This window comes from Sphaerodactylus townsendi, linkage group LG01 (assembly GCF_021028975.2).
Source record: "Sphaerodactylus townsendi isolate TG3544 linkage group LG01, MPM_Stown_v2.3, whole genome shotgun sequence".
NCBI classification, from domain to species: Eukaryota; Metazoa; Chordata; class Lepidosauria; order Squamata; family Sphaerodactylidae; genus Sphaerodactylus; species Sphaerodactylus townsendi.
Window position 1 is genome coordinate 141144525 of NC_059425.1, and position 26534 is coordinate 141171058.

The 26534-nt window shown below is 40.1% G+C and overlaps 1 protein-coding gene across 1 annotated transcript in view; it reads right to left on the minus strand.

The window, feature by feature from the left end:
• Positions 1–688: 688 nt before the first annotated feature.
• The window catches only part of DDX43 (DEAD-box helicase 43), a 31326-nt gene continuing 5480 nt past the window's right edge, over positions 689–26534 (minus strand). Inside the window, exons 6-16 of the mRNA XM_048505843.1 lie at positions 25704–25860; positions 25469–25587; positions 24029–24139; positions 23607–23748; positions 22021–22121; positions 21638–21725; positions 17744–17871; positions 13452–13561; positions 12926–13000; positions 10009–10166; positions 689–1499 (exon numbers count right to left, since the gene is read on the minus strand). Coding sequence (XP_048361800.1) covers positions 1386–1499; positions 10009–10166; positions 12926–13000; positions 13452–13561; positions 17744–17871; positions 21638–21725; positions 22021–22121; positions 23607–23748; positions 24029–24139; positions 25469–25587; positions 25704–25860 — 1303 coding nt within the window. The 3' untranslated portion in view covers positions 689–1385. The remainder of the gene's footprint in view (positions 1500–10008; positions 10167–12925; positions 13001–13451; positions 13562–17743; positions 17872–21637; positions 21726–22020; positions 22122–23606; positions 23749–24028; positions 24140–25468; positions 25588–25703; positions 25861–26534) is intronic.

A 26534-nucleotide genomic window follows, 5' to 3' on the forward strand; every position in this document is an offset into this window, starting at 1 on the left:
ACATTGGTATAACATAGATCTTCCTTGCTGGCTGCTATTTAAATTATAGTTTTTTTCATATTAATTTGCCATTAATTTATTGCAAGGTGCCCTGAGCATTTAAAAGAATAAAATACAAGAAGCACTGTGATTCATATTTGATTTCTTAGTAAGCTGGAAGTGTGTTTCATTGGTGATACTGATAATTTGCTTTGCTCCCAATCAACCCTACTCCTACCTGCAACCTGGAAATTTCATACCTAATCTAATCGAGCACAGCAGAGAGAATGCTCAGATGTTGTGTGTAAAGTGCCATCAAGTTGCAACTGACTCATGGCAGTCTGTAAGGTTTTCAAAGCAAGAGACTGACAGTGGTTTGCCACTGCTGCCTTCTGCATAGGCAGGATCTCCAGGATTCCTTGGTGGTCTCCCATCCCATCCTTCATCAGAGCAGACCCTGCTTAGCTTCCGAGGTTTGATGAGATTGTGCTAGCCTAGGGAATCCAGATCAGGGATTCCAGAAGTTAGTTATGAAAAATGTTAACTTGAATGAAAAAGCATTCATAAAAATGTCATAGAGATGCAAACCTATCTCTACAGCTCACCATTTTAATAAGTATAAAGAAAAGACACAGAAAGGGGAATGTTACTGAAAACACTTCCTTCATCAAAACGTGTATTGTCAGACAGGATACTGTTACAAACAATCTACTCTATAGAGTTTATTTGGCATGGTAATAATTATGTTTGGACATTCTACCAATGAAAACACAATAAGGCTAATTGTAAAATAAAATGAGGGTGGAGAAACCTGTTATTTCTTTTGAATTCGACAGAACTTTTGTTGACATTCTGTGAAACATATTTCTCCCTTAAAACTACAAATCAGGAAACAAGAATTAACATTCTTTCTTTACAACAGTGAAAATTACTAGTTTTTTAAATCTTAACCAAAGCCTGAAACGAAACAATACGTCTGTTATAGTACTATATTAAAATATTCTAATGTAAATCGAGACATTTCAAAAATAATTAGAAGCAGGCATAATTTTGAATATTTCTGAACTTTGCTGATCAAGATGTTAATGGAAAGCTGACAAACTATCAAATTGTATACAAGTTTCCTCCCTGAACATGAGAAGACATAATCCACGTATTGTCTGTCAATCAGCCCTATTCTATATTCTACTGAGGCCCTTATTCTCAAACTACTTAGAGAAGTTGCAATTGGCACTTTACTGTGCATATATAATATGCATTCATGTCAAATCTGGAAATATGTTTAGTTTCTGCAAATTGTGGAGTTTCAAAATGTAAGCTTTATGAAAATTTTACTGAAAATATAGCCTTTACTGAAGTTGTTACTAACATTTCTAAAGACACAGTGCTTACGATCTCCAGCTGCATTACATATTTTTCCATGATCTCCCACGAGGCTTTCCACAATCCTTTTCCATTTCTTTTTTCAACTGAAATTGCTTGTATCTCTGAGCCATTGAAATTAGCTCTTCGGGAATTACCTGATAATTGGACAACCATGTAAAAAAACCCATTCAGTCATCCATTCAATGCTATTTAAATTTATATCATAAACATTTCATCTCAGTATACTGTAAACTACTAGCTAATGATTTTGTATTAGAGTATATTAGGCTCAGCTCTGAAAACTGCTAACAAAAATATGCAGGATGTCTACTTTTAAAATCTGATTTAGCTACATTATTTACATCCCATATTACAGTGATGGCGAACCTATGGCACGGGTGCCAGAGGTGGCACTCAGAGCCCTCTCTGTGGGCACGCACACACAGAGCCCCCCCCCCCCACACATCTAGGCTGGCCTGGGCCGCTGAGCTCAATTATTAGCATTAAACCGAAGACCTAATTTTGGGGAAGCAGTGTAGGTAACCCTGTTAAGCGCTGTTAAACCCCACTGATTTTCATGCGAAGAATTAAAGCGCAATCCTTTACCTGGGAGTAAGCTCGCTTGCTGGCAACGGGGCTTGCTTCTGAGTAAACCCTCCTAGGGTCGTGATTCACCCATCGGAAGAGTTGCACAGTTGTTTCAAAGCAAAGCCACTGACTACCACCAAGTTTACTCCCGAGTAACGCACGCCTCGGAGCCAAACACTTTTTCTAAACTAAAACCTCAGTATTCAGGTTAAATTGCCGTATCGGCACTTTGCAATAAATAAATGGGTTTTGGGTTGCAATTTGGGCACCCGGTCTCAAAAAGGTTCGCCATCACTGCCATATTATCTCCAAAGATGGCTAGGCATTATTAAAACAGAACAGTTAAAAAGTGATGCCACATACCATTTTAATATTTTTCCATAAACTCATATTTGGAGAACTTATATTGCATAATTAATAGTCACTTTAGTTGATTACACTATGTTTATGTTTAAGTTATTCATCATAACATTATTACATCATAAAGCTTAAACGTAGAAGAGGGAATGCATGAAGACTTGTGGGGAGGGGAAATTCCATTCACTTTGCCAGTCTACTATTGCTCTGGTTCTACTTTCCCCTTCAGCAGTCTGGATCCACTCCCCACATTCTCTCACTCTTTTCTTTCCCTCCTTGCCTAATTGTCCCACTTATTTGTTGGTTGAGTATGCAATATATAAGCTGTGGTACTAGGGCTTATACCACTTCACCCTTTTCCATGCTTTCAAAGCATACACCTTGAAATTCAACCACCACTTATTACATTGGATAGCTCAGAGAACTCAGAAGAACAATTTAGGTGCCACTTGACAAGCAAGGGACAGAATGATCACTTATCACTCTCCCACACATCAAAAATTAAGCTATCTATGATTACAACACACTTGTTTTCTCCTCCTCCTCTATATATATACATAGAAGGATGTATTAAATGGAGCCCCTTCTCCTGAATTCTATATCTGGGACAAATCTTATTACTAGGAGGGAGATATACTATCTGGTAAAGCAGCCGGAAAAGGAGATTATTCAGCAGCTGAGATTTACCTTGGCCGCCACTGCTGCCCAGGGGTAGGCAGTGGTGTAACTAGGCAAACTGGAGTCCTGGGCAAAACCTGAGTTTGATGCCCCCCCCGGCGCGTGCCCCCCCGGCCCCCCTGTAGCTACGCCCAGTGGTGCATATAGGCAAATTGGAGTTTGCCCCCCTCCCCCATGGGCAGCCGCCCTCCCCCACCGTGACCAAGCAATTATTTTTTCCACCAGGTCGTTTCAAAGTCACCATCACATTATAGAACATGCCCCAACTCACAAATCTGAACACAGCAATAAGCCATGCCACACAGCAGAACTAATTTTTTGAAAACATTTTCAAAATGCTTTCAAAATGTTTTATTACTGCTATGAAAACATTTTATGGTGTTGTATCCAGTCCCCCCAATTGGGGGAAACAGCATCACTTTCATAAGAACATAAGAACTAGCCTGCTAGATCAGACCAGAGTCCATCTAGTCCACCAGGTGCCTTTGGGAGTTCACAGGCAGGATGTGAAAGCAATGGCCTGCTGCTGCTGCTGCTCCTGAGCACCTGGTCTGCTAAGGCATTTGAGATCAAGGAGGATCAAGATTGGTAGCCATAGATCGACTTCTCCTCCATAAATCTGTCCAAGCCCTTTTTAAAGCTATCCAGGTTAGTGACCATCACCACCGTTTGAGGCAGCATATTCCAAACACCAATCACACGTTGCGTGAAGAAGTGTTTCCTTTTATTAGTCCTAATTCTTCCCCCCAGCATTTTCAATGAATGCCCCCTGGTTCTAGTATTGTGAGAAAGAGAGAAAAATTTCTCTCTGTCAACATTTTCTACCCCATGCATAATTTTATAGACGTCAATCATATCCCCCCTCAGACGTCTCCTCTCCAAACTAAAGCTTCCTGCACACTATCCTCCTCATCTTTGAGAAATTTCCCTTTCTGAAGGCAAATGTGACTACATTAGTAGTTGTCACTTGTTCGCATGCAGAGATACTGAATCTGACAGAATAGTAGTCGCTGTTCTCTATCGGCTCAACAACACTGACTTCCCGCACCAGGCCCTGGGTCCCACATAGAATTAGATCTAGGATCACATCTCCCCTGGTTGGTTCTACAACCATCTGCTGCAAGCCACAGTCATTTAGCATATCCAAGAATGTTCTCTCCTTACTATGACCTGAACATGCATTTTTCCAGTTTATATGGGGATATTTAAAATCGCCCATTACCACTACATTTTTGCTGTTGTTGGCCTCTTTAATTTCTTTTTTCATCTCAGAATCCTCTTGTGCGCTTTGGTCAGGGGGACGATAATATATTCCTAATGTTAAACTATGCTTCACTCCTGGTATTGATATCCACAGTGCTTCTGTAGAGGAATCAGCTCCCCCTGCATTTAAACAAGTGATGCTGGAATCCACCCCCAAACAGCATCATTTTCAATGGTGTTTAAACTAGGGAGCCCAGATTCTCCTTCTAAATCTACCTTAAGGGGAGAATCTGGGGGTTCCCAGTTTAAACAACATTAAAAGTGATGCTATTTTGGGGTTGATTCTCCCTCACCCTGAAACAGCATCACTTTCAATGTTTAAATTAGGGACCTCAGATTCTCCCTTTAAATCCATGCCAAAAGGAGGGGGATTTAAAGGAAAATCTGGAGAAATTTGGGAGGGTTGCCTACTGTCAGGGGTGCAATTGTTAAGCTAGCAGCACCAAACTTTCAGGATATCTTTAGGAGACTCTCCTAATGATACCACCCAGGTATAGTGAAGTTTGGTTCAGGGGGTCCAAAATTATCGACCCTCAAATGTGTAGCCCCCATCTCCTATTAGCTCCCATTGGAAACAATGGGGGATGGGGCATCCCCTTTGGGAGTCCATAACTTTGAACTCCCGGAACCAAACCTCACCACACCTGGGTGATAGCATCAGGAGAGCCTCCTGAAACATCCCTGAAATTTTGGTGCTGCTAGCCTAAAAACCGCGCCCCCTGCAGGCCAAAAACTTAAAACCCACTAAAATATCAAAAAACCCACAAACAAACCTGCATTTTTGGTGCCCGCCTCAAGGGGGCGCCCTGGCAACTGTCCACTCTGCCCAATGGGCATTACGCCACTGGGGGTAGGGCAGGGAGAGGGGCAGGCTCAGCGCCGACATCCAGCTCAGCATGGGGCTTGGCTGCCCAGCTTCCAGCATGTGATGTGCCTGGAGGAGGCAGGGCCGTGGCCTTATATGGGCCGGCTGGGCCTTCCCGCGGCTCTTCTCACCCAAGCGCCAACCACTCAATAGGTTTACCTGGGTGTTTTGTTAGATATCGTTCAGGGCATTCCTTGCCTGCCAAGGGATAAGTTGGATACCGTACATTCGCTCCTCCAGGACCTCTTGGGCAAGAAAAAATTAATTCTTTGGGAGTTGAGGGTGGTCTTCCAGCATCTGAACTTTGCGGCTAGGGTTGTGGCACCTGGGTGGGCATTCTGTGCGTGATTGTCCAGGGCTACCTCAGGGGCCTCCTCCCTACACAATTTCATCAGATTGGGCAAGGGTTTAAAATTGCATTTGGCTGTGTGGCTGGAATTCCTCAACCATTACGATGGCGTCTCACTTTGGCAGACGCTGCTCAACACTGCAGCATACCTGGATTTGCCTGAGGAGCAGATCTGCACCATCAGGTGCTGGAGCTCCCTGGCATACAAGGGATATGTTCGCCCCTGTCTTGAGAACGAATGTTTCTTCTCTTTCAGTCCTTTCTGGCCATCGCAAGACTATCTGGTTTGTTGGCCACAGCACTGTTCATTAGACTGCCTAGTATGTCTCATCTTCTGGTTGGGGGAAACCTTAGCCTTGCCAGCTGCGCAACCATATTTTATAATGGACAGAGAGGGATGCGTTGGGAAGCCTTGCTGCCAATACTGGATGGAGCAGTTGCAAGGGACGGACCTCATGCCTTGATCATCCAGCTGGGAAAAAATGATCTGCTCACAGAAAAGTGTGAGTTGCTGGCTCGCCGCCTGGTGTTGGACTTGGAATTCATGGTGCGCTGGTTGCCAGGAACTATTTTCTGGTCACGCCTATTGGAGAGTCAAATATGGCATGGGGCATTGGCCCCGGAGAAAGTGGACCTGGCCAGACACAGGACCAATAGGGCAGTGGCACGCCTTGTGCAATCACTGGGGGGCAGGTGCGTCACCCACCTAGACATTTTGTTTTCCCTTCCAGTGCTGTATTGGAATGACGGGATCCATCTGTCGGAACGGAGTATGGACCTTTGGCTGCACAACATCAGATCTGATTTGTGTGATTGGTGAGGTGGCCTTGCTCTTTGGTGGGTTGCGCATGGGGATTGATCCATTCAGGGGAGGAGAAGCCTGTGTGCCGGCCCTCCCCATTTGGTGGGGGCCTCCATAAGAGGCCTGGGGAGTGGAGCAAGCCGTGAACCACATGCCCAGGCAGGGACTGCTGGGGGCTTGCGCCCCTGGAAGCAAGGGGAGTTCATTCAGAGGCCAGCATCCAGATGGCTTCCACTATCTTGCTGCTCTGGGGGTTGGTGCTTTTGCCATGCATCGGGCTGGGGAAAAGTTATTACTGGGGGACTGCAGACATGCTGCCCAGTGCTGGGTCCATTCCCTATGCTGCACATCTGCTTCTTTTTGCCAGCACACCAATAAAATGGCTATGGCCAAATTTTATCCACACAATGGGGTTTCTGTGTCTCCTTCTGCACCCTCAGACTGCTTCCTCCCCTCCTCAAGGGGCAACTAATGTTAAAGGGAATGACAGTGACAGCTAGTAACTTTGTTATGAAATAATGGTTTTCACATACAGATCTCTTTTTGTAGGTGTCATCTCATACAGGGTACCAAGATTCCCAAAGGGACATACTAATACTTAATTCTGGAAGAGATAAAATCCAGTCCCATCTTTGACATATATAGCATTTAGACTGTATTTGGTAGTTTTGAAGTGAAGGAAATGTCTTTTGAACAGATACTATATTAATCTGGTCTTGTTGAACCTTGATGAAGTGCTTGAAAAGGTCTGAGACAGTGTATTGTAAGTTGGGCTATGAGCAACGAAGATTCCTGGAAGCATTCTTCCAATGTGACAGTAACAGTTCAAAAAGGCAAAAAACAGTGATGGCAGAACAAATCCAACAACAAAAAAGAAAAGATACTGGATCTCTTCTAGATGGAGAGCAAAGGAAAATGCTAAAAACAAAGTTGAACTTATCTATAACTATTGTTCATTGAGTGTCTTCACAGGACTGAGCAGGCAGGTTGGTCACAGCGAAGTGACCAGAAGGCTTCCAGAAGCTTCAGAGCATTCCTCCCTCCCATCTGGAGCTGAGAGCTGGTTGGTTTCCTGCCCAAATGATCATGAGAAGGGGGCAGGGAGAGCATTCCTCCCTCTGTTCTCCCAGCCTCTGTGAAAGAGCACCAACCAAGCAAACTGCAGCTCATAGTGGGGAAAAGAGAGAGGGATGCGTGCCAGCACAGAACACATTTGAACAACAGTTACAAGTAACTGCAACTTTGCTGCCATTGCTGTGTCTTCAGTGCAGTCCCTGCATAGGAAAGCAGCAAGTAGGTAGGTGTGGGCTTCCATGAAGGTAGGTGTGGGCTTGTCAATGAAACATTGACTGTAAAACTTCTCTTCCAACAGCTACAGAGTGGGCCAGGTTTCTCCCATATTGATGTCTAAGAGATTATCCCTGTCACAGAAAACAGCTGAAGGGCTTGGGCCCTGGTGAAATGAGCCCTAACTGGAAGTGAACAATGCACTTTGGCACTGCTATGTGTTAGCTTAACGGCAAAAACTACCCACCAAGAAATAATGGTTTGGAAAGAAGCTTTGTCTGTTAAGACACTTAAAGCAAACAAAACTACTTAAATAAAAACTTTCTGATACCAAATGTGTAGAGTGATTGATGAGGGCTGAGGATTGGGAAAAATACAGGCAATATGTCTTGTGACATATAGACCTGGGGATACCATTTAGGCTTAAATTCTAAACTGGGACATAGGACTACTTTATCAGGATGGAATCTGGTGAAAGGGGAGTCAATCCAGAAATATGACAGCACTTCTACTCTCCTGGCTGAGAAAGGGATCAGAAAGGCAACCATATATGACAAAAATGACAAATCAGACCTTAGTGGCTCAAAGGTTTAGGCATAATTTGAAAGTTTACAACATTTGGAATCCATATTAGACCTTATTTTCCTAAGAAACCTATTTTGCAAACATCTGACGGTAAACTTCGCTTGGGGGACTACTGAAGTAATGGAAGCCATCAACCCAAGGAGTTTCTGGATGTGGTTGGCCTTCAAAACCTGTTAAAAATAGTGAACAAGGACTGAATGCCCTTAAACTATTTGTAAAATGGCATTAAAAACTGCCCCAATAAACTGTAAGCAGGACTTTTCTAAGGCTCATTCCGCACATGCAAAATAATGCACTTTCAAGCTGCTTTCAGGGCTCTTTGAAGCTGTGCGGAATGGCAAAAACAGTTGTGAAAGCAGCTTGAAAGTGCATTATTTTGCGTGTGCGGAATGAGCCTATGTTAATTACCAGCCCCAGATTGCTTAATGTCTCAGAAACGAAAGCCAGGATTTACTCCACAGTTTGGAAGGAGTGACAGCCAGTGGTGTAGGTAGGGATACATTACATAGCCTTTTGATATTAGGAAGGCAATTTTAGCTGACATGCATTTTGTGAAAATATAAGGAGTGGTAGCCAAATCAAATAGTAGCACCTTATATTCATACAGGTTACCTCCATACTGAATTCTTAAAAACTTCTTATAGGATTTGTGGATGGAAATATGATAATACACATCCTTCAGGTCTAGGACTGCAATCCAGATGTCTCCAAATAACAAGGGAATTATGTCAAAAAGAGACAGCATTCTAAATCTGGGTATGTTTAAATACTTCTTGAGAAGCCTGAGGTCCAGTTTGGGCCTCTTACCACCACCCTTCTTATCAATGAGGAAATCCCTAGAGCAGGGGTAGGGAACCTGCGGCTCTCCAGATGTTCAGGAACTACAATTCCCATCAGCCCCTTCCTGCATGGCCAATTGGCCATGCAGGAAGGGGCTGATGGGAATTGTAGTTCCTGAACATCTGGAGAGCCGCAGGTTCCCTCCCCCTGCCCTAGAGTAAAAACCCCTTCCACAGAAAGGCAGACATAGTTGACTAATGGCACCAGCTACTATTAGAGGTGAATGCAGAAGAACAGTGGTGGAGATAGACAGGTAGGAATAGATTTAAAGTGTAAACAGTAAACATACTTTATTACAGAAAGGACCCAGTGGCCTTGGGTAATCAACCATTGTAAAACTCTGTCAAGAAAAGGGCATTCAGTCTCCTGTAGTCATGTCACCTGTTTCTCTCTGGATGGTGGGTCCCTAGGGGACTGCCCCCCCCCCCCCCCCCAATCTACCCTTTGCCTGTACTGGGAATGCCACGCTGTTGTTGGAGAACAGATTGAGACTTGAACCCCTGGAGATGAAAGGATTCTTGGTAGCAATATGATTTGTCAGAATAAGTCTGATCAGAATAATGAGGGAAGTACCTCTTTTAAACCCTCAGTGTATTATGTTCTTTAAATTCAACTAAAGTATTGCTTCAATGTAAGTGTAAATAAGAGCATATGTCAGATTAACAGATATACATTAATCATCTAGAATGTATAAAAATGGCATCTGGCAGACATCCAGTCTCAGAAGGGGCATATTCCTTATCTATCTCGAGACAGAATACTTCTATGGCACCTGCTGTACAGATGCATCAACTAAACCACAGTATTTTTTCCCTTAAAAACTGTTTATTCATATGAAACTATAATAAATTAAAGTACACAAGTAGACCAAGATTTCTTTAGACAACTGCTTTGATACCCAAGCCATAAAAAAATCACCATCTTCAAGCAAAAACGTATTCATATTGAATATAAATTAGCATTAATATAAAAGCCTTTGTCACTAAGGTGCTTTTCTGTAAAGCCAAAATTTTTGGGGAAAAACAAGAAAAAAATAGAACATATACTTACTTGGCTTCCTCTTTCTAAAATTTCAATCAGTTCAGATGCAATTCGCCAATCATTCCTAGTCACTAGAGTTACAGCTTCACCTGTGCGGCTATAAAGAAGGTGGGTGGTTGAGATAACATATTTTGAAACTGTACGAAACAGCATTTTGTTCCAGTGGTCTGCTTGTGCAAGATCACAGATCTTCGCTATTTTCCCCACCTCCAGCCCCTATTTTTGATCCCTAAGAAGTTCTGAGACTTGTGTAGAATAACAACCATGTGGGTCAGATAGGAGAGACAATGAGGTGAAATTGTTTTTTCCTCCACATCAGTCAACATGGCTCTAATGACCCAAAAGGTGGGAAGAACAAGCATCATCTTCTTTCTTCATTCCATTGACCTGTTTGATTATAATTCCACAAAGGTACCATGACTCTGGGAACATTCTGAATGCAAGTAAAAACCTTTGCATTACACTCTAAAGCAGCTTTTACTATTTTGGACGCTCCTACTAATTGGTCCAACTGAAACAAGGTGAGTAATTCAGTGAGCTGGTATATTATGCTGTGCTGAAGAAAGTGATCTGTGTTTCATAAGCTATGGTAAAAAAACTTTCTATACAAATTCCTAGCAAGTGTTAGCTTTCTCAAGGACAATTAAGTCTGAAATTATGGAGAAAATACAATTTGTAACCCAACAAAGTGGCAATTCCAAATAACTGTACGTAAACTTGACTTCTCTTGTATTTGTTCCAATTCACTATTCAATATGTAAGTTTAGACGTAATACCAAACCACAATTCGGGGCTACATGATCAAGTCTTGTGCTCACATATTCGTTCCCCTTTGAATGTCGCTATTCCCCTTCCTCCAAAATCATAAGGAGTGGAGAAGAAGAGTGAAGGATCTGGGAGGATCCTGAAATAGGGACGTGAAACCAGTAGTTCTTCTATGAAGGAAACAGCTCCTAGGAAAGAGGAGTGATTTCTGTCAATGTCAAAGATGCAAAATTGGGACCCATGTGAATAGTTCAGCCTTCATGGACTTCAGCAATTTTGTGTCAGAAAAGTTTGTGCCTGTCTACCTAAAAAGTGACAGTCAAGTGATCTTTCCCAATAGTTATGAACACCTGTCTGTAGAACAAAACAGTTACACTTTTAATGACAAACTATCTATTGCATATGGTTGTACAGAATTTCCCTGATTCCTGTTGCCTTTTCACCTGCCAAGTTTAAAACTGAAACTTCTCCGACAGTCTGATTTGACCAGTTCTCTGTAAAAGTGAAATAAAACAGTTTGTGTAATGAATTTTTATCAGCCTGATGTGTACTATATTCAGGCATATACCAAAAAGGGTTTTCAGTGCCTCAGCATGTTGAGCTGAGTCAGAATATATATAAAGATTTTAACATTTGGCCCTGCCATATTTTGTCATCCCTGGCAGTGCCCCATATTGGTTCTATCTTGGGCGCTGCCAGCCCCTTCTGGCCTGAAGACCAGGTGCCACCAACATGGGGTTCAGACTGTTGTTATTTGATTTGTTATGCTGCACTTTGAATTTTAAATGTTTAGAAGTGTTTTTAAGTATTTATTGGATGTTTCAGTGTATTGTGAACCACCTAGAGCCTGTTGGGGATGAGGTGGTATATGAAATAAAATAAATAAATAAAATAAGTGACTCTAAGTATATGAGTAAAGGCCATGACTGGTCATGTAGTGCTAAATCATATTTGGCATTACACCTAAACCAATTTAATAGATCCATCTTTCAGAAGCTGTCCATGTAGGATTTGCTGGAAAACAGTGTTCAACTCAATAGCATGGTAACATCCTAGAACTCAATGCAATATGTAATATTTACCATATATACTTGTGTATAAGTCGACCTGCATATAAGTCGAGGCACCTAATTTTACCACAAAAACTGGGAAAACTTATTGACTCAAGGTGACAAGTTGAGGGTGTTAAATGCAGCAGCTTACTGATAAACTTCAAAAATAAAAATAGATATCAATAACATTACATTAATTGAGGCATCAGTAGGTTAAATGTTTTTGAATATTTATTTCAAAGAAAAACAGTAAACTATTCCTATAGTTTCTCCTGATTCTCCCTTCCACTCGGGTAGGTGGGGTGATTTAAAGGGAGAATCTGGGGAAAATCTGAGGGTGCCTGTCAGGGGAGTAATGTTTATGTTAGCAGTACCCAAACATTTCAGAGTATCTTTAGGAGACCCTCCTGATGATAAATACCAGCCAGGTTTGCGAGTTTGGTTCTAGGGGGGTCCAAAAGTTATGGACCCTCAAAAGAGCAGCCCCATCTACTATTACCCTCCATTGGTTAACACTGGGGATGGGAGCACTCCATCTCTTGGGATCCATAACTTTGGACCTCTGAATCCAACATCACCAAACCTGGCTGGTAATTTCAGCAAGAGATTATCCTGATGCTATCACCCAGGTTTAGTGAAGTTTGGTTCAAGGGTCCAAAGTTATGGACCCTCAAAATGTAGTCCCATCTACTATTAGCTCCCATTGGAAACAATGGGGGATGGGGGCACCCCCTTTGGGTATAAATTCCCCTTGGGGGGGTTTATGCAATTTTGGATCCCCTTGAACCAAACTTCAATTAAATCCTGGCTGGCATCACTGTGGAGTGTCACCTTGATAATACCCTGAAATTTTGGTGTCGCTTAACTGATTTCACTCTGGGGCCTACAAAGTAAAAAAACTCCTAAAATATTTTTTTTTTTTGTAATATTACCTCACTCAAGCAGATAAGTTCGATGTAGGGCTTTTTCCAGCACAAAAAATGTGCTGGAAAATTCAACTTATATGCGAGTATATACTAATCTCTACTCCAGCTCTCTAATTGTGCACGGGCTCCACTCCTATGAACATATTCTCTTCAATGTCATGTAGGGAAGCCTCAAAATTAAACACACATGAGTGATGTCAGTACATCTAACCCTAATTTTAGAGGCTAAGTCTGTTGCTATCAGTATACGAACTCTTCCTAAAATTAACACATGGAAAAATAAGAAGCAACTCAGAAAAATGTATAAAAATTATTTACTTCACTAGAATTTATTTAAAATATTTATGCTGCCTTTCCATCCAACCTAGGGTCTACAAAGGGAATTTAATGGAATATACATTCTAGGAAATACATCGTAACTGTATGATTAAGCGGATTTTTCTGTGAAGCATTTCAATATTGGCTGAAATACAGGCAGACAATTCAGCATTCTAGATGCTGTCTTTCCAGTATTTTACAGGATGCTTGAAACAATACTATCTTGCATCTGCCCATTTCCAACAGCATCCTATATCCACCTATCCAAATAAACAGTTTTCTAACTTTATTTACATTTGAGTGCAACTACATACTCTCCCTACAAAGATATTACAATTAGTAAGGTTAATACAACGTCTTATGCTGCAACTCCAACCTATCACAAGCTTACCTTTCTTGAAGTCGTCCAAAGCTTGTTCACGATCACACTGTTCTCTATTGCCATGTAAAGACTGAACCGGAATTCCTTGAAGACCAAAATCACTGGATAGGTCATCAGCACTGATTTTAAAAAAGTTACATAAAAATAGTTGGGTTTTTACAACAACAGTTAATTAACAATGATCTTTACATACACTTAATAATATAAACCCAATGTCTGGCACTCTCCTATGTATATCCAAGGATGCTCATTTCCAAATAAATGTATTTCTCCACATTAAAGAAAACTTATCTTATGGTAGAAGAAAATATCCACACTTCACACACTGAGGGAAGCTGAACCTCTATAAAGACACATAATGTGTATGGTTCAACTGGTATATAATTCTGATCTCAATGTCTGAACAAAAAAGTCATTCCTGGACTGATGTCTCAACATATGCACAATACTTAAGTTCTTCCAGCTCTAAACCTAAAGCTTCAACAGAAGATTATGAAAAATAATGGTTATGAAGGACAGAGCAGAACAAGACTCTGGGAGAACTCTTTCACTATAGATCTAGTGAACAATTTGTGATGTCCATTTCCACTCACAGTACTGTCTGATGACTTCCTGGCATTAACCAAGACCTCAATCAGTGCCTTTGATTGGTTGGATCCTCCAAGTCACAAGGCACAGGGTGGAACGATAGTAGGCAGGTAGACATAAGTTTGGACAGCTGAAAGGCCTTCGAGAACCATGGCTAGAATGGCTAATATGGTGTGAACAGGAGGTCTCCAAATAACTCATTTTTATCTTATAACCTCCACTACAAAAGAGATAGGAAGGAAATCACAGAACAGACAATCCAACTATGTCTGCTAGAAAGCATCTCCTAGGGACAGGCAAACAGCACCTACTGACAAGCAGCATCAACAACACTGGAGTTGTCGAATGCAGCAAAGAGGTTGACCTCTAGGTAGTCCCAATACCAAAGCATCAGATTCAGTTAGGTGTCTATGCTTCACAGTGCCCTAACAACTGACAGCATTCATTTGGATGTTATCTTCCCCTGTAAAATGCAGTGACTGAAGCAGTGTTGTACTTATCCATCTTCCCCACAGATAGCACACAAGGCTGTTCAGGGTATAAGCTGCTGTACCATGCTGCTTGTTGACAGTACATAGCAGTTGTGTTGTCAGTGGCAACCTGTACCACCAGACAGAGAAAGACAAAATACTTGTGCACTGCTGGAGGCTCCAGATGACTGATGCAGAACTTCTACTCTTGGATACACAGAGCTTGCTGATTGAATCTGTGTTGCAGTGGGTAATCCAAATGGAAAAGATGTTGCTATTGTAAAATTAGAAAATTAGATACAAAGTAGGAGATGTAAAAGGATCAGTCCCGTCTAGATTGTCCATCATCTACAATCTGTAATACTCTTCCTCATGCAAGAAGCAGTCACAGGATGGAAAGGATAGAAAAATCAAAGTTGCAGAGGATTCATATGCAGTCTGGCAAAATAGATCATAGAGATGGTGGCTGCCCCAAGACCCAGAAGGCACTGGATATGGAGAGCTAGTTGCAAGGTGCAAAAGATGACAATCAAAGTAACGCTCATGAGGACAGTTCTACCTGGAGGCAGGCATGCCATCCAGGGATTATGCAGAATAGCAGCACAACGTCTCCCCAGTCACCACGAGATCCAAGGAGTTCATTTTACGCAATGGAATAGGGAAAAACAAGAGGATGCTTTTCAGGACTTTCATTTTATACATACACACACATTTTCTATGCCCTCCTCTGCTCCTTCAAACAATAATAGTTGATAATGACTTAGAATATTTTGGAATATTTAACATTGCAATAAAGTTGCTTTCATAATTTGCTCCAAAGTCACAGAAAGTAATAAACACCAAGCTTACTCACTACAATTTTTATAAGGTGTGGATCAAGTGAACAACTTGGTTAACAATTGTAGCACTGTATCAACCAGGATGGATAAAAACTAATAATTTTTAATAATAAATAAAAATTTAAAATTTAAACTGGATTTTTTAAAAATAAAAGGCCTTTTGAGGGAAAAAATCTAGCTGAAGATAATTTAAATAACTTTCAATTTAAGATATATTATTTAAATCAAATCCACCCTAGTATCAACTGTTAACATTTATGCATTTCTTACTTAGGATGGCATCTTAAAACAAGTTGAAAGTAGCAACTCCACTTTATCCCCTTTTAGAAGAACTTTCCTCTACTGATGCCATCAAATTTACCTGTCCAAGTCTACTCCATTGCCCTCAGAAAGCAACTACTTCCAGTCTTCAGTTTGTGGACACTCAGTGCTTGTGTTCAAGATCAAATGATAGCTCTGTGATCAGGTCTAATGAAGGAATTCCTGAGTATGCCTTCAAGCTTATTGGAAGAGCAGAATGAGAAGTACTAGCTTTTTGTAGCTTTTGCTTCGGCTTCACCAGTGTCTGAGACTTATTTTTTGTATGTATGTTTGTTTTGCCTTTGGAAAGATGCCTTTGAGTTTAAGGGAAGTTCTTCAGGACAGAAATAAGGGTCAGGAAAAGTATGCTGATGAAGATACCTCCACTGTATTCTGAAATGATGCAGCACAGCCCAAAAACATAATTCCTTCTCATTGATTAGTAATAATTTGGTGGTGTCTGCAGGAATTACCTCTGTGAAATTCTCCAAGACACAACAAACATCATACCCATACCCATTCAAAGAAGAAACTTCCCCTCAATGTGACCCACACCTTTTAAATATGGTGTGTGCCTTAGTGGTCTGGACATTTATTCTATTGGTTCTAAACTGTTAGTGTGTTAACTGAGATGTGCAAGCCACCTTAAGCCAGAAGGAAAGGTGGGACAGAAATATTTAATAAAAATATTACTCATGTACAGTCTAAGGCTGCATCTTCTAAGGCTACATTTCTGAGGCATTTCATGCCTAAAAGTTCTTTCTATACATTTCTGAATTCCAATGCTGAGCAGCTGCTAAACCCTGTATGATGCACACAGACGCTATATCCTAAGAATAATTAAGGTCCTAAATTCCAGTGTTGGGCTGTCACAACCCACGTTACTTTGTTCAAATTGTGTAGACTAAATAAGAATTGACCAGTCCCTGTAGACCCGAACATGCCAGATAGGACAGTCAGCTGCACACAGGTTCATAACTGCTTCCAGTAAGATCTTTATACGTTTCTTGGCTCACAAGGGATCCTGGTTTTGGAATTCACTTCAAGCTGACTTCTAGGATATTGGGATGGGGGGTTACTGTCACCTTGAAGGCAACGTAATAACCAAGACCTTTAGTCAATAACCAGTGGTGACTAAGGGCGGTGGTATCACTTTTCAGAACACCAGATGAACATCTGGTTATATCCACATACCTTAGTGGAATCATCAACAGATTTAGGGACAATGTCCGTGCAAGGTCTGAAAATCAGTATTTTCTTTCTGAGTATGGGAAAGACTAAAATTTTGTACCAAGTCTCTATTACTTTGTGCCAATTAGGTGAAGTACTTGATTTCTGTGAGCAGGTAGCCTCTGCCAAATTGGCAGAACTCCTGTAGCTCTATAATTTCTAGATTCTTTTATCTATGTGCTTGGCAAAAAAACTTATCTGTATAGTATAAAAATTGGTAGGATAGTTAACCTTCAATGAGGGAAGATGGGCTCCTAGAGTAAGGAATTTACTTTAGAGTAAGTTCAGTTCACATCTACTGTTTATATACTGCTCTGAGCATTTGGTTCAACCTTTAGCATTCTTAACACAAATATGAGTCTCTTTGTTAATTAAAGGTGGGAACTTCTTGTGGCTGTGCATGCCATAGACACAGGAGCGACCTATATCTCCAGAGGGGTTAGGAATTGTTAATTCTCCCATCAGCCCCTGCTGATTGGCCATGCTGGCAGGGGCTGATGGGAATTGTAGTCCATAACATCTGGAGTGCCAAAGGTTCGCCACCATGGCCGTAGTAGGAGGGAGGAGGCAATTATGCTTAAGAATGACATTGATTCCCAGATTACTACTGTAAGGAGAGAAAAGCAAAGCAAAGAGGAAGATATTTGCTGATGATACTTTAGGAAAAAAGTATTAAGATCACAGCTTAAAGCCAGGAGACTTTAGACATATTTTGCTACATGCCTCTGATTTGTATTCTGTATTTTAGTTATAAATGTGGTAAAAAAGTTAAGCAAAGCTCAACTTATCAGTACCACATGGACTGAATGTGTTTTAATTAAAGGTGATTAACAAGTATTAAGCCAAGTATTTGTATTAGATTTCAGCTACATACGTAACCTTCTTTCCCACAAAAATGAGGACCTTGTCTTCAGACTTCATAGAATCAATGAAGTAACGTGTAAAAGCTCTTTTTTCTTCTTCTGGAATAACAACCACCTTCTGCTCCACTGTATTTACTGCCTGTAAGATCAAGTTCAGCAAGATCTTTTATTTCACAACACCTTCAAAGACTAACATGAGTATAACATGCAGTGAGTTATTAACAGGATGTATTCAACCATTGCCATGTGCCTAGAAGCAGTGGTGAGATGGTTAAAGCAAAGTAGTTTGAAACTGAATCCATCAAAGAAAGAGGTCCTGGGATGGGTCAGGAAGGTTTAGGCAAAGGAGGCTGACTCCTGATTCTTGTTGGAGTTCAACATACACCAGCTTCTTCAGTCAGGAGTCTGGGGATGATTTGAATGCCTCCCTTTTGTTGGAGGCCTAAATCACAAATAAAGGCAGGAGGGCATTTTTCCATCTTCACCAAGCTTGGCACTTGGCATCCTACTTGTCCTACCAGATCCAGCAACAGTGATCCACACAATAGTCAACTCCAGATTAGGCTAATGAAAATGGCTGTATGCAGAACTGCCCCTGAGGATTCTCTGGAAATTACAACCGATCAAAAATGCACCACAAACCCATGGAAAGCACATTCATAACTTTTGCTACGCCAGCTGCACATTACAGAGGATGAAATGTGGAGCATGACTACAGATCATTGGCTGGTGGGAGCAGCTTCCTCTATGACTAGCTTACTAGATTCCTGTAAGGGACACTGGAAACTCATTTCTTCTTGAAAATGCAAATTAGAACAGGTAAGGCCTGCCTAACCTCCTGGTGACAACACTATAGATTCTAGAGTTCAGGATCCATTGCCCCAGGTCCTGATGACTGAGCCACATGCCCTTAAAAGTAGAAAGCAATGTGGTATGGGACTTCGCTTAGAGGAGTGGTTAGGAAAGCTTTTGCTGAACTGTTTGTGACTGTGTTCTCTTAAAATGTGTTATGTGTCTGTCCAGCCTTAGCAGAGGATTGCCAAGTGGATGGCTTCCTGCTCCAAGTGATATATGGAGACTATCTAGCATTCTCCTTTGAATTAATAACTACTAGAACATTCCTTAGACCATCAGCAGTGACTCATGACATACTGGAACTTGAGGAGGGTGAACGATGGCTGATCATCTGAGTTGGGCTAAAGTATATGGGTTACACACTTCAGGTGCATGGACTGTTTCAATACCATGTCCAAGCATGGGGGTCTGACAAGTCTCAAACACTGGGCAGGCATGCCCAGTGAGTGCAATGGCATCATTACTCTCTCACCATACATATGGAAAAGGTAGGAGAAATTACTGATTTTTCCATTCAAGAAAGATAGTCACTTTTCTTTGCAGCCACAATATTTTAAAAGTCTTTATTTCCAGAAAAAATGTACTAAGAAACTAAAAATAACCGTACTGATAATCTCATTATGCTTAAAACTTCGATGGAATAGGAAGAAACAAATTTACCATGATGTAAGTTAAACTTAAATAAATGCTTGCTTCAGGACTTATATAACTTGTGTATTTTGCACTTTATAGAAAAATCTCCATTTTAACACATTAGTGGCTGATGTAGCCTGATCATGTCAGATCACAGAAGCTGTGAAAAATATTAGAGGTGTATTACCCAGTCTGTGGAAATAAATATATTCTGTGGGAAGAAAACAAATTTATTTTTCGTTTTCAAAGCCACATTTTAGGGCTTAATGAGGAACTTGATTTCAGCTGCTCATTTCTTGTGAGTATGAACTGTGTTAATATATAAGAAGAAGAAGAAGAAGAGAAGAAGAGTTTTGGATTTATATCCCCCCTTTCTCTCCTGCAGGAGACTCAAAGGGGCTTACAATCTCCTTGCCCTTCCCCCCTCACAACAAACACCCTGTGAGGTGGGTGGGGCTGAGAGAGCTCCGAGAAGCTGTGACTAGCCCAAGGTCACCCAGCTGGCGTGTGTGGGAGTGCACAGGCTAATCTGAATTCCCCAGATAAGCCTCCACAGCTCAGGCGGCAGAGCTGGGAATCAAACCCGGTTCCTCCAGATTAGATACACAAGCTCTTAACCTCCTACGCCACTGCTGCTCCCACAATAAGAACATTGTTGTTTAATTTATAAAATTGTTCTGATGACAAATATATATTACTATAGGAAAACTTCAAACATGGCAGTTAAAAATTATTCCTTGAAGAAGACTTACATTGAAAATGCTATTACGCGAAGGCGTTTGGATTCCTTGACAGGACATTGACGGAGATTCCCCTTTGAAGCGGAGCGCATTTTTACGGGAACTCTGTTCTGTGCCCATTTACTACAAATCTATTTACTTGTGGAGATTGTCCATGTATGAGCTTTTTGCTGTGCTCATTCATTCATGAACTCCAGAAAAATTTCATTAAAAGCTGTATAATGAAATGTTATGAAATGTGTACATAAAAAAAGTTTTTTGATTTATGAATGACTGAACATCAGGATGTGAACAACACGAATGTGTTTTTGATTTTGTGAATGAAACTATCATTAGATATATATAGAAACTGTTTAAGCAATTATTGTCCATTGAGATATTATATTTTGTGACTTATTTTGCCAGTCTGTGTACTATGCGTTCTCTTTCATATCAGATCACAGAAGCTAAAAAGGTTTGGTAATTGGAAGGGAAACACCACCACCCCAGAAAAACTCTGCAAAGGGAGACAACAGCAAACCACCACTGCTTCTTTCTTGTCTTGAAAGCCCCTTGCTGGGGTCACCATAAGTTGGCTGCAAATTGGCACACATACTTTTATATTATGCCTATATTTTCAAATATAGTATAGTGTCCTATATAAATGGACTAGACTGCTGTCACATGTGTCTATTAAGTGCCATCAAGTTATATGAATCCTATGAATTAATGACCTCCAAAACGTCCTATCCTTAACAGTCTTGTTCAGGTACTGCAAACTGAGGGCAGTGGCTCCCTTCTTGGAGTCAATTCATTTCATATTGGGTGTTTTTCTTTTCTTGTTGCTTTCAACTTTTCCTAGCGTTATTGTCTTTTCCAGTGATTTATCTTTTCATAATGTGACCAAAGTACAATAATCTCAGTTTAGTCATTTTGCCTTTTAGGGACAGTTCCGGCTTGATTTAATCCAGAACACACTTATTTGTCTATTTGATGATCTATACAGTTTCTGTAAAACTCTCCTCCAACATCACATTTCAAAGGAATCTACTTTCTTCCTGTCAACTTTATTCACTGTCCAACTTTCAACCCATACATAGTAATGGGGAATACTATGGCATGAATTAACTTGGTCACAAGTTCTAAACCTTTTCTAGCTCCTTCATGGCTGCCCTTTCCAGTTTTAATCTCCTTCTGGTTTCTTTTGGTTGATAATGATGCCAAGGAATAGAAAATCTTGAACAATTCCCATTTCTTCATCAGCTTGAATTCTGCCTTGGCACCTTTAACCTACATCAATCTTCATTACTTTCTGCCAGTAATGTGATATCATCTGCATATTATTAATGATCATTCCACCAATTTTCACTCTACCTTCATCTAAATTTAATCCATGTTTCCTTATTATATGTTCTGTGTACAGATCAAAGACACAGGGAAATAAAATACATCCTTGTCTGACACCCTTGCCAACTGGAAACCATTCTGCTTCTCCATACTCTGTACTAGCAGTAACTTCTTGTCCAGAGTACAAGTTGCACATCAAAACAATGTTACAGCACAGTCACTTTTAAAACCAACCATAGCCTTTGATGATACACCCAGGCAAAAGCTTTACTCTCACATATATTGACTGATTATTGTAAAACACAACCACCCTTAAAATTACAATAGCCCAAACATGTACAAAAAACGTACTGCTAAATCAAGAGTACCAACATAAACGATCATTGGATCTTTCAAATATGATTTTGCAAGGCGACGGACACCATCTGGCCATGTAGCACTGGTGGGAACAAAAGGAAGAAATAATTTTGAAAAACTTAAATCCAATTCTCTTCCAACCGTCTAGTAGTTTCCATTTTCTGCATCAATATGGTGAGTAGTTTGGAACAACAAAAACGGCATCTTTTAGCAACTGTTTAATTATGTTTGTTGGTCAGCTATCAGTATAAGGATGCCCAGAGCAGCACACAATCAAAACCCATACACATGTAAAAATGAGGTATAGTATCGAAATACTGTATTTTTCTACAAAATGTCTTTATGTGAAACTAAAAATCACTGAAAGATACACTTACCTAGTCATAATTGTTTGTCTATCAGGACGCACATCTAATAAAATCTTCATTATTTGAGGCTCAAATCCCATATCTAGCATCCGATCAGCTTCATCCAACACCTGTGAAAAGCAACCAACTTCAAAGTTATACATAGCAGGTTCCCAAACCATGACAAAATATTACATTTTTACTGTGCACTTATCTCAAGTGTGTGTGTTTATAATTATATTCTTATTGATATGGCTCTCAGAGTTTCAACATTATACCTCTAGTACTATCATTCCACTCTTAATTCAGCTATCTTAATTCTGTAGATAGGCACATTAACCCTATGTATGAACCAAAACAAGATATTATGTGAGGACATGTTTTTGTTTTAGAGGGCAATGGTTCATGCTTATCCAGAAACAAGGACTACAATCCAAAGCGCTATGCCTCCCCCAAAATAAATTTCACCATCTTTCTTCATGTGCAATCAAAAGCACCATCTGTTCATACACAGATGCTGGGCTAGATCCCAATAGTGAACAGAGCTCTTTTCTCAATGACTGCTTAGAAAGGTAACACACTAAATGTTCAAATATGCATTCCAGTAAAAGATACCAGATTTGAACAAAATCTTGTTGTTAAATACAAGGACTGCGGCTAACAAGCAACTTTTCTGTTAGGGCACCCATTAACATGTTTTTCTTTTCCATCTTCTAACAAACCATTTAATAGCTTTCAAACAAATGGGTATGTATGTGCCATCGAGTTGCAACTGATTTTAGCAAGATACTTTCCATCCCAGCCAAGATGCTTTCAAAACAAATGAGAACCAAAGGTGGTTTACCACTGCCTGCCTTCTTCTGCAGTCTTCCTTCCATCTAAGTACCAATGTCCTTAGCTTTTGAGATCTGACAAGATGGAGATGCATCATATCACCTTCCTCCAGCTTTTAAATGTGGTGGGGGAAAGTGCTATCAAGTCCCAGCTAACTTATGGCGACCCTGAAGTGTTTGCAAGGCAAGAGATGTTCAGAGGTGGTTTGTCACTGACCACCTCCAGCTCACAACCCTGATATTCCTTGGAGGTCTCCCATCCAAATACCAGCCTGGGCTGACCCTGCTTAGCTTCTAAGATCTGATGAGACTAGGCTAGCATTGGTTATCCAAGTCAGGGCAGTTTTCAAATACAGCTATATATTTTTGACAGTGGCTTCTCGTACTCATAACAGATCAGTGGGCTAATTCTTATCAGCTGCCGGGGGGTGGGTGGTTGTCATTTGCTCTACTTATTGAGATGGACTATCCCATCTATCCCACCTCTGGGCCTGCTAGATAGCAAAGACTGGTTTGTTTAAGTGTTGCTATGAAAAAAATCTAAAGCTCATACACAAACTATATAAAATCACCCTACATCTCTGATAAGTCGTCAGAACTAGTCACTACCGGACATAGCTTCACATTCAAATTATTCTCATTTGCCTCTGTAAAATTTTATCTCCAACAGCTGGGAACAGGACTGGAAATTTACTACTACTCCCTCCCCACACACACATATACTTAAACATAATTAAATTTCACAAGACATTCCCAGACTTATACAATATGTTAACTACTTGCCAAGTATGTTATGCTCCTCAAGTTTATGAAGTTGTTCATTTGAAGATCATTCAGTCTACCAGGAGTAGCAATAACGATGTCTACACCTTTCGTAACCACACTGATTTGCCCCTTCCGATCTCCACCGCCATATATGCAAATACTAAAGACAGTTTTTGCTCAGTATTTAGTTTTTGTAATTGAAACTATAACATACAGCAGGTTTTGCACATGCCATACAGATGCCAACTGCATATAAACTTATTTTCAAATATCAGGAAACCTTTTACAGAAACTTACATGTACATCTGTCACCCTGTTATATTTTTGTCATAAAGTATACTTTATGGGTTTTTTAAATTATTCTATTTATTTGCTAGCTTTTGAAGGTTTTCTCCTTACAGTTTTCTCCTGTTTTTTGGAAGAAAAAAAGAAAATATTACCTTTTAATTCCTTTATAAGAATATTTTGAGCATTCAGCCTCAACCTGAAGAGCCAGTTCTCGAGTTGGAGTGAGAACTAACATGCCTGGTCCACCACGTTTTTCTCTAGGACTGAAAAGAATGTCAGCATCATTTTAAATAGTAATTCTACAGAAAACAAATAATATAACGATTTGGCTACAAGAAGGCTTTCTAGAATTAGCCATCTGTAAGAGATGTTTTGTTCTTGTAGAAAGTTTGTAAGAAAATGATATGTTTTTATTTTCTTAAGAAAATATGTAGGGATTTCTTTAAATATGGTGAGGATTGAGTTTTCCAACGTTAGTCTTTGATTGAGGTGTTTCCTTAAGATCGCGTTAGACATGGTTTTTCTCAGACATTTCATCACTATATCCCTTAGTGTCTTGTGCGGTTTGGCGTAACTTGAATTAATTATATAAATTTGATCAATTTCTTTAGATATTTCATGGTAGGGGATGTCCCAAAATGTTTGATAAAAGTGGAGTAAGTCTTCGTAGGTTTTCGTTTGATGTTTCATGAAGTCCTCTTATTCATTTTTAGTTCTTAACAGCAGCCTGCAGATCTCACTTCAAAACCACAGTAATTCATATACATATCACAGGTGGTTAGAGGCCATTCTAAGAAAAGATTACACCTCTTGGATGTGGAAAAGCATCTGATATTGGATGCCATCTGCTAATTTGCCCTCCTGATAGTAGACAATAAATATCATGCATGGGACTTCATACTAGTGCATCATGTTAACAAATCCCTGGGAAGACATTAAAAAAGAACAAATCTAAACTGTTCCAGCTCTCAAAGACATCACAGACTTGTAATGTGTTTTGATCACAATACATTGCATATTAGAAATAACTGCTTCTTATTGTTGACTGTGGCCCTTTCCGCACATGCACAATAATACACTTTCAATCCACTTTCACAATTGTTTGCAACTGGATTTTGCTATTCCGCACAGTAAAATCCATCTGCAAAGTGCATTGAAAGTGGATTGAAAGTGCATCATTCTGCATGTGCGGAAGGGGCCGTCAAGTTTCTTACATTGACAGACACCCATGCAGTAATTTGTACCAGGATTACAGAAGTCAAAGCTGCACAAACTAGCCCAGGCCTGAGGACTGGAAGTTTTAATGCATGGGGTAGGGTAACTTCCACACTGACTGTTTGTAGAGACTCCCACATTGATGCCCATTATTAGTTAATATATTTGCATAACATGTGCAATATGCTAGATCTAAGAATGTGAACCATCAGAGAAACAGTGGAAGAGGACAAAAAGCATAGTGAAAGAATTGCCTACAACTCTCATGGACTTACAGCCCACGCTGAATTCTATAATCTTCTTTCTAACTCAACTTTAATTAAATAAACATGAACCCTATCACACAGACTCCAAGTTTTATACCATCTAGTTCTTACATTGGCTGTAAATCCAAGTGAATGAATCCTGGCATCAGATAAGCCAATGTTTTTCCCGTACCAGTCTGTGCTATTCCAATGAGATCGAATCCTTTAAGTATTATTGGCCAGGCCTGTGACTAAAATAAGCAATAAAAAGCATTTTAAAGTTCTGTTTGATTTCCATGCTAGTTCATAAATATTGATTAGAAATTAAACAGACAAGTTTTGATTTTTTAACAAATAAAACTGATACCTGAATAGGTGTAGGCTTCTGAAAGCCAACTTTCCTTATATTTGCCATAATATCAGGATAGTGCTGAAAAGCATCTTCAAATTCACAGACAGGATTGGGAATATGACGTTTTTCACCATTTTTCAAGTCATCACATGTGATATTATTGTTCTCTTTTCTTTAAAGAGCATCAAGAAATAACATTATACCATCTATTTTAGAATTATACAAAATATCCAGCAAAATTAACCACTCATTTTAGTAGTTCCATACCTAACCTGATACTGTGGTAGACCAAAAAAAAAAAAAAGCTTCAGCAAATTCTACACATGTATGCCACACAATAATTTGTAACTTTACAGCTTAATATTAAATCACTGACAGGGTGCACTGTGCTGAGGTATTTCAGAAAGTCATCAAAAAGGTTCTTGATTTGGCAATAATTTCATAATATCAGTTATGACAACAAGTCCCACAAGCATAACACCACTATAGACCAATTAAGGACTTTTAAACATATTACCTGACAGCAGATCTGGACATCCAACAATCAACAATTTTATCAAAATGCATTTGCACAATAAATTTGCTTCCCAACACACACACCTGAAAATACAGCATGTGAATGACAGGGAATTTACATTTATGAAAATTTCCTGAACTAGTCCCAAGTTTGTAGGAGCTTCTGTATCTTGCAAGCTATGCAGCTGTGCATTCTAATACCCCACAATGAATCAGGTTCAGTGTCCATACATATACCACTTGACCCAATATTCCTGTGTGAAGGATTCAGTATGGTTTTATGGTATTCATTTTAGTTACTTATAGGAAGTGTGACTGGAACACACTTAT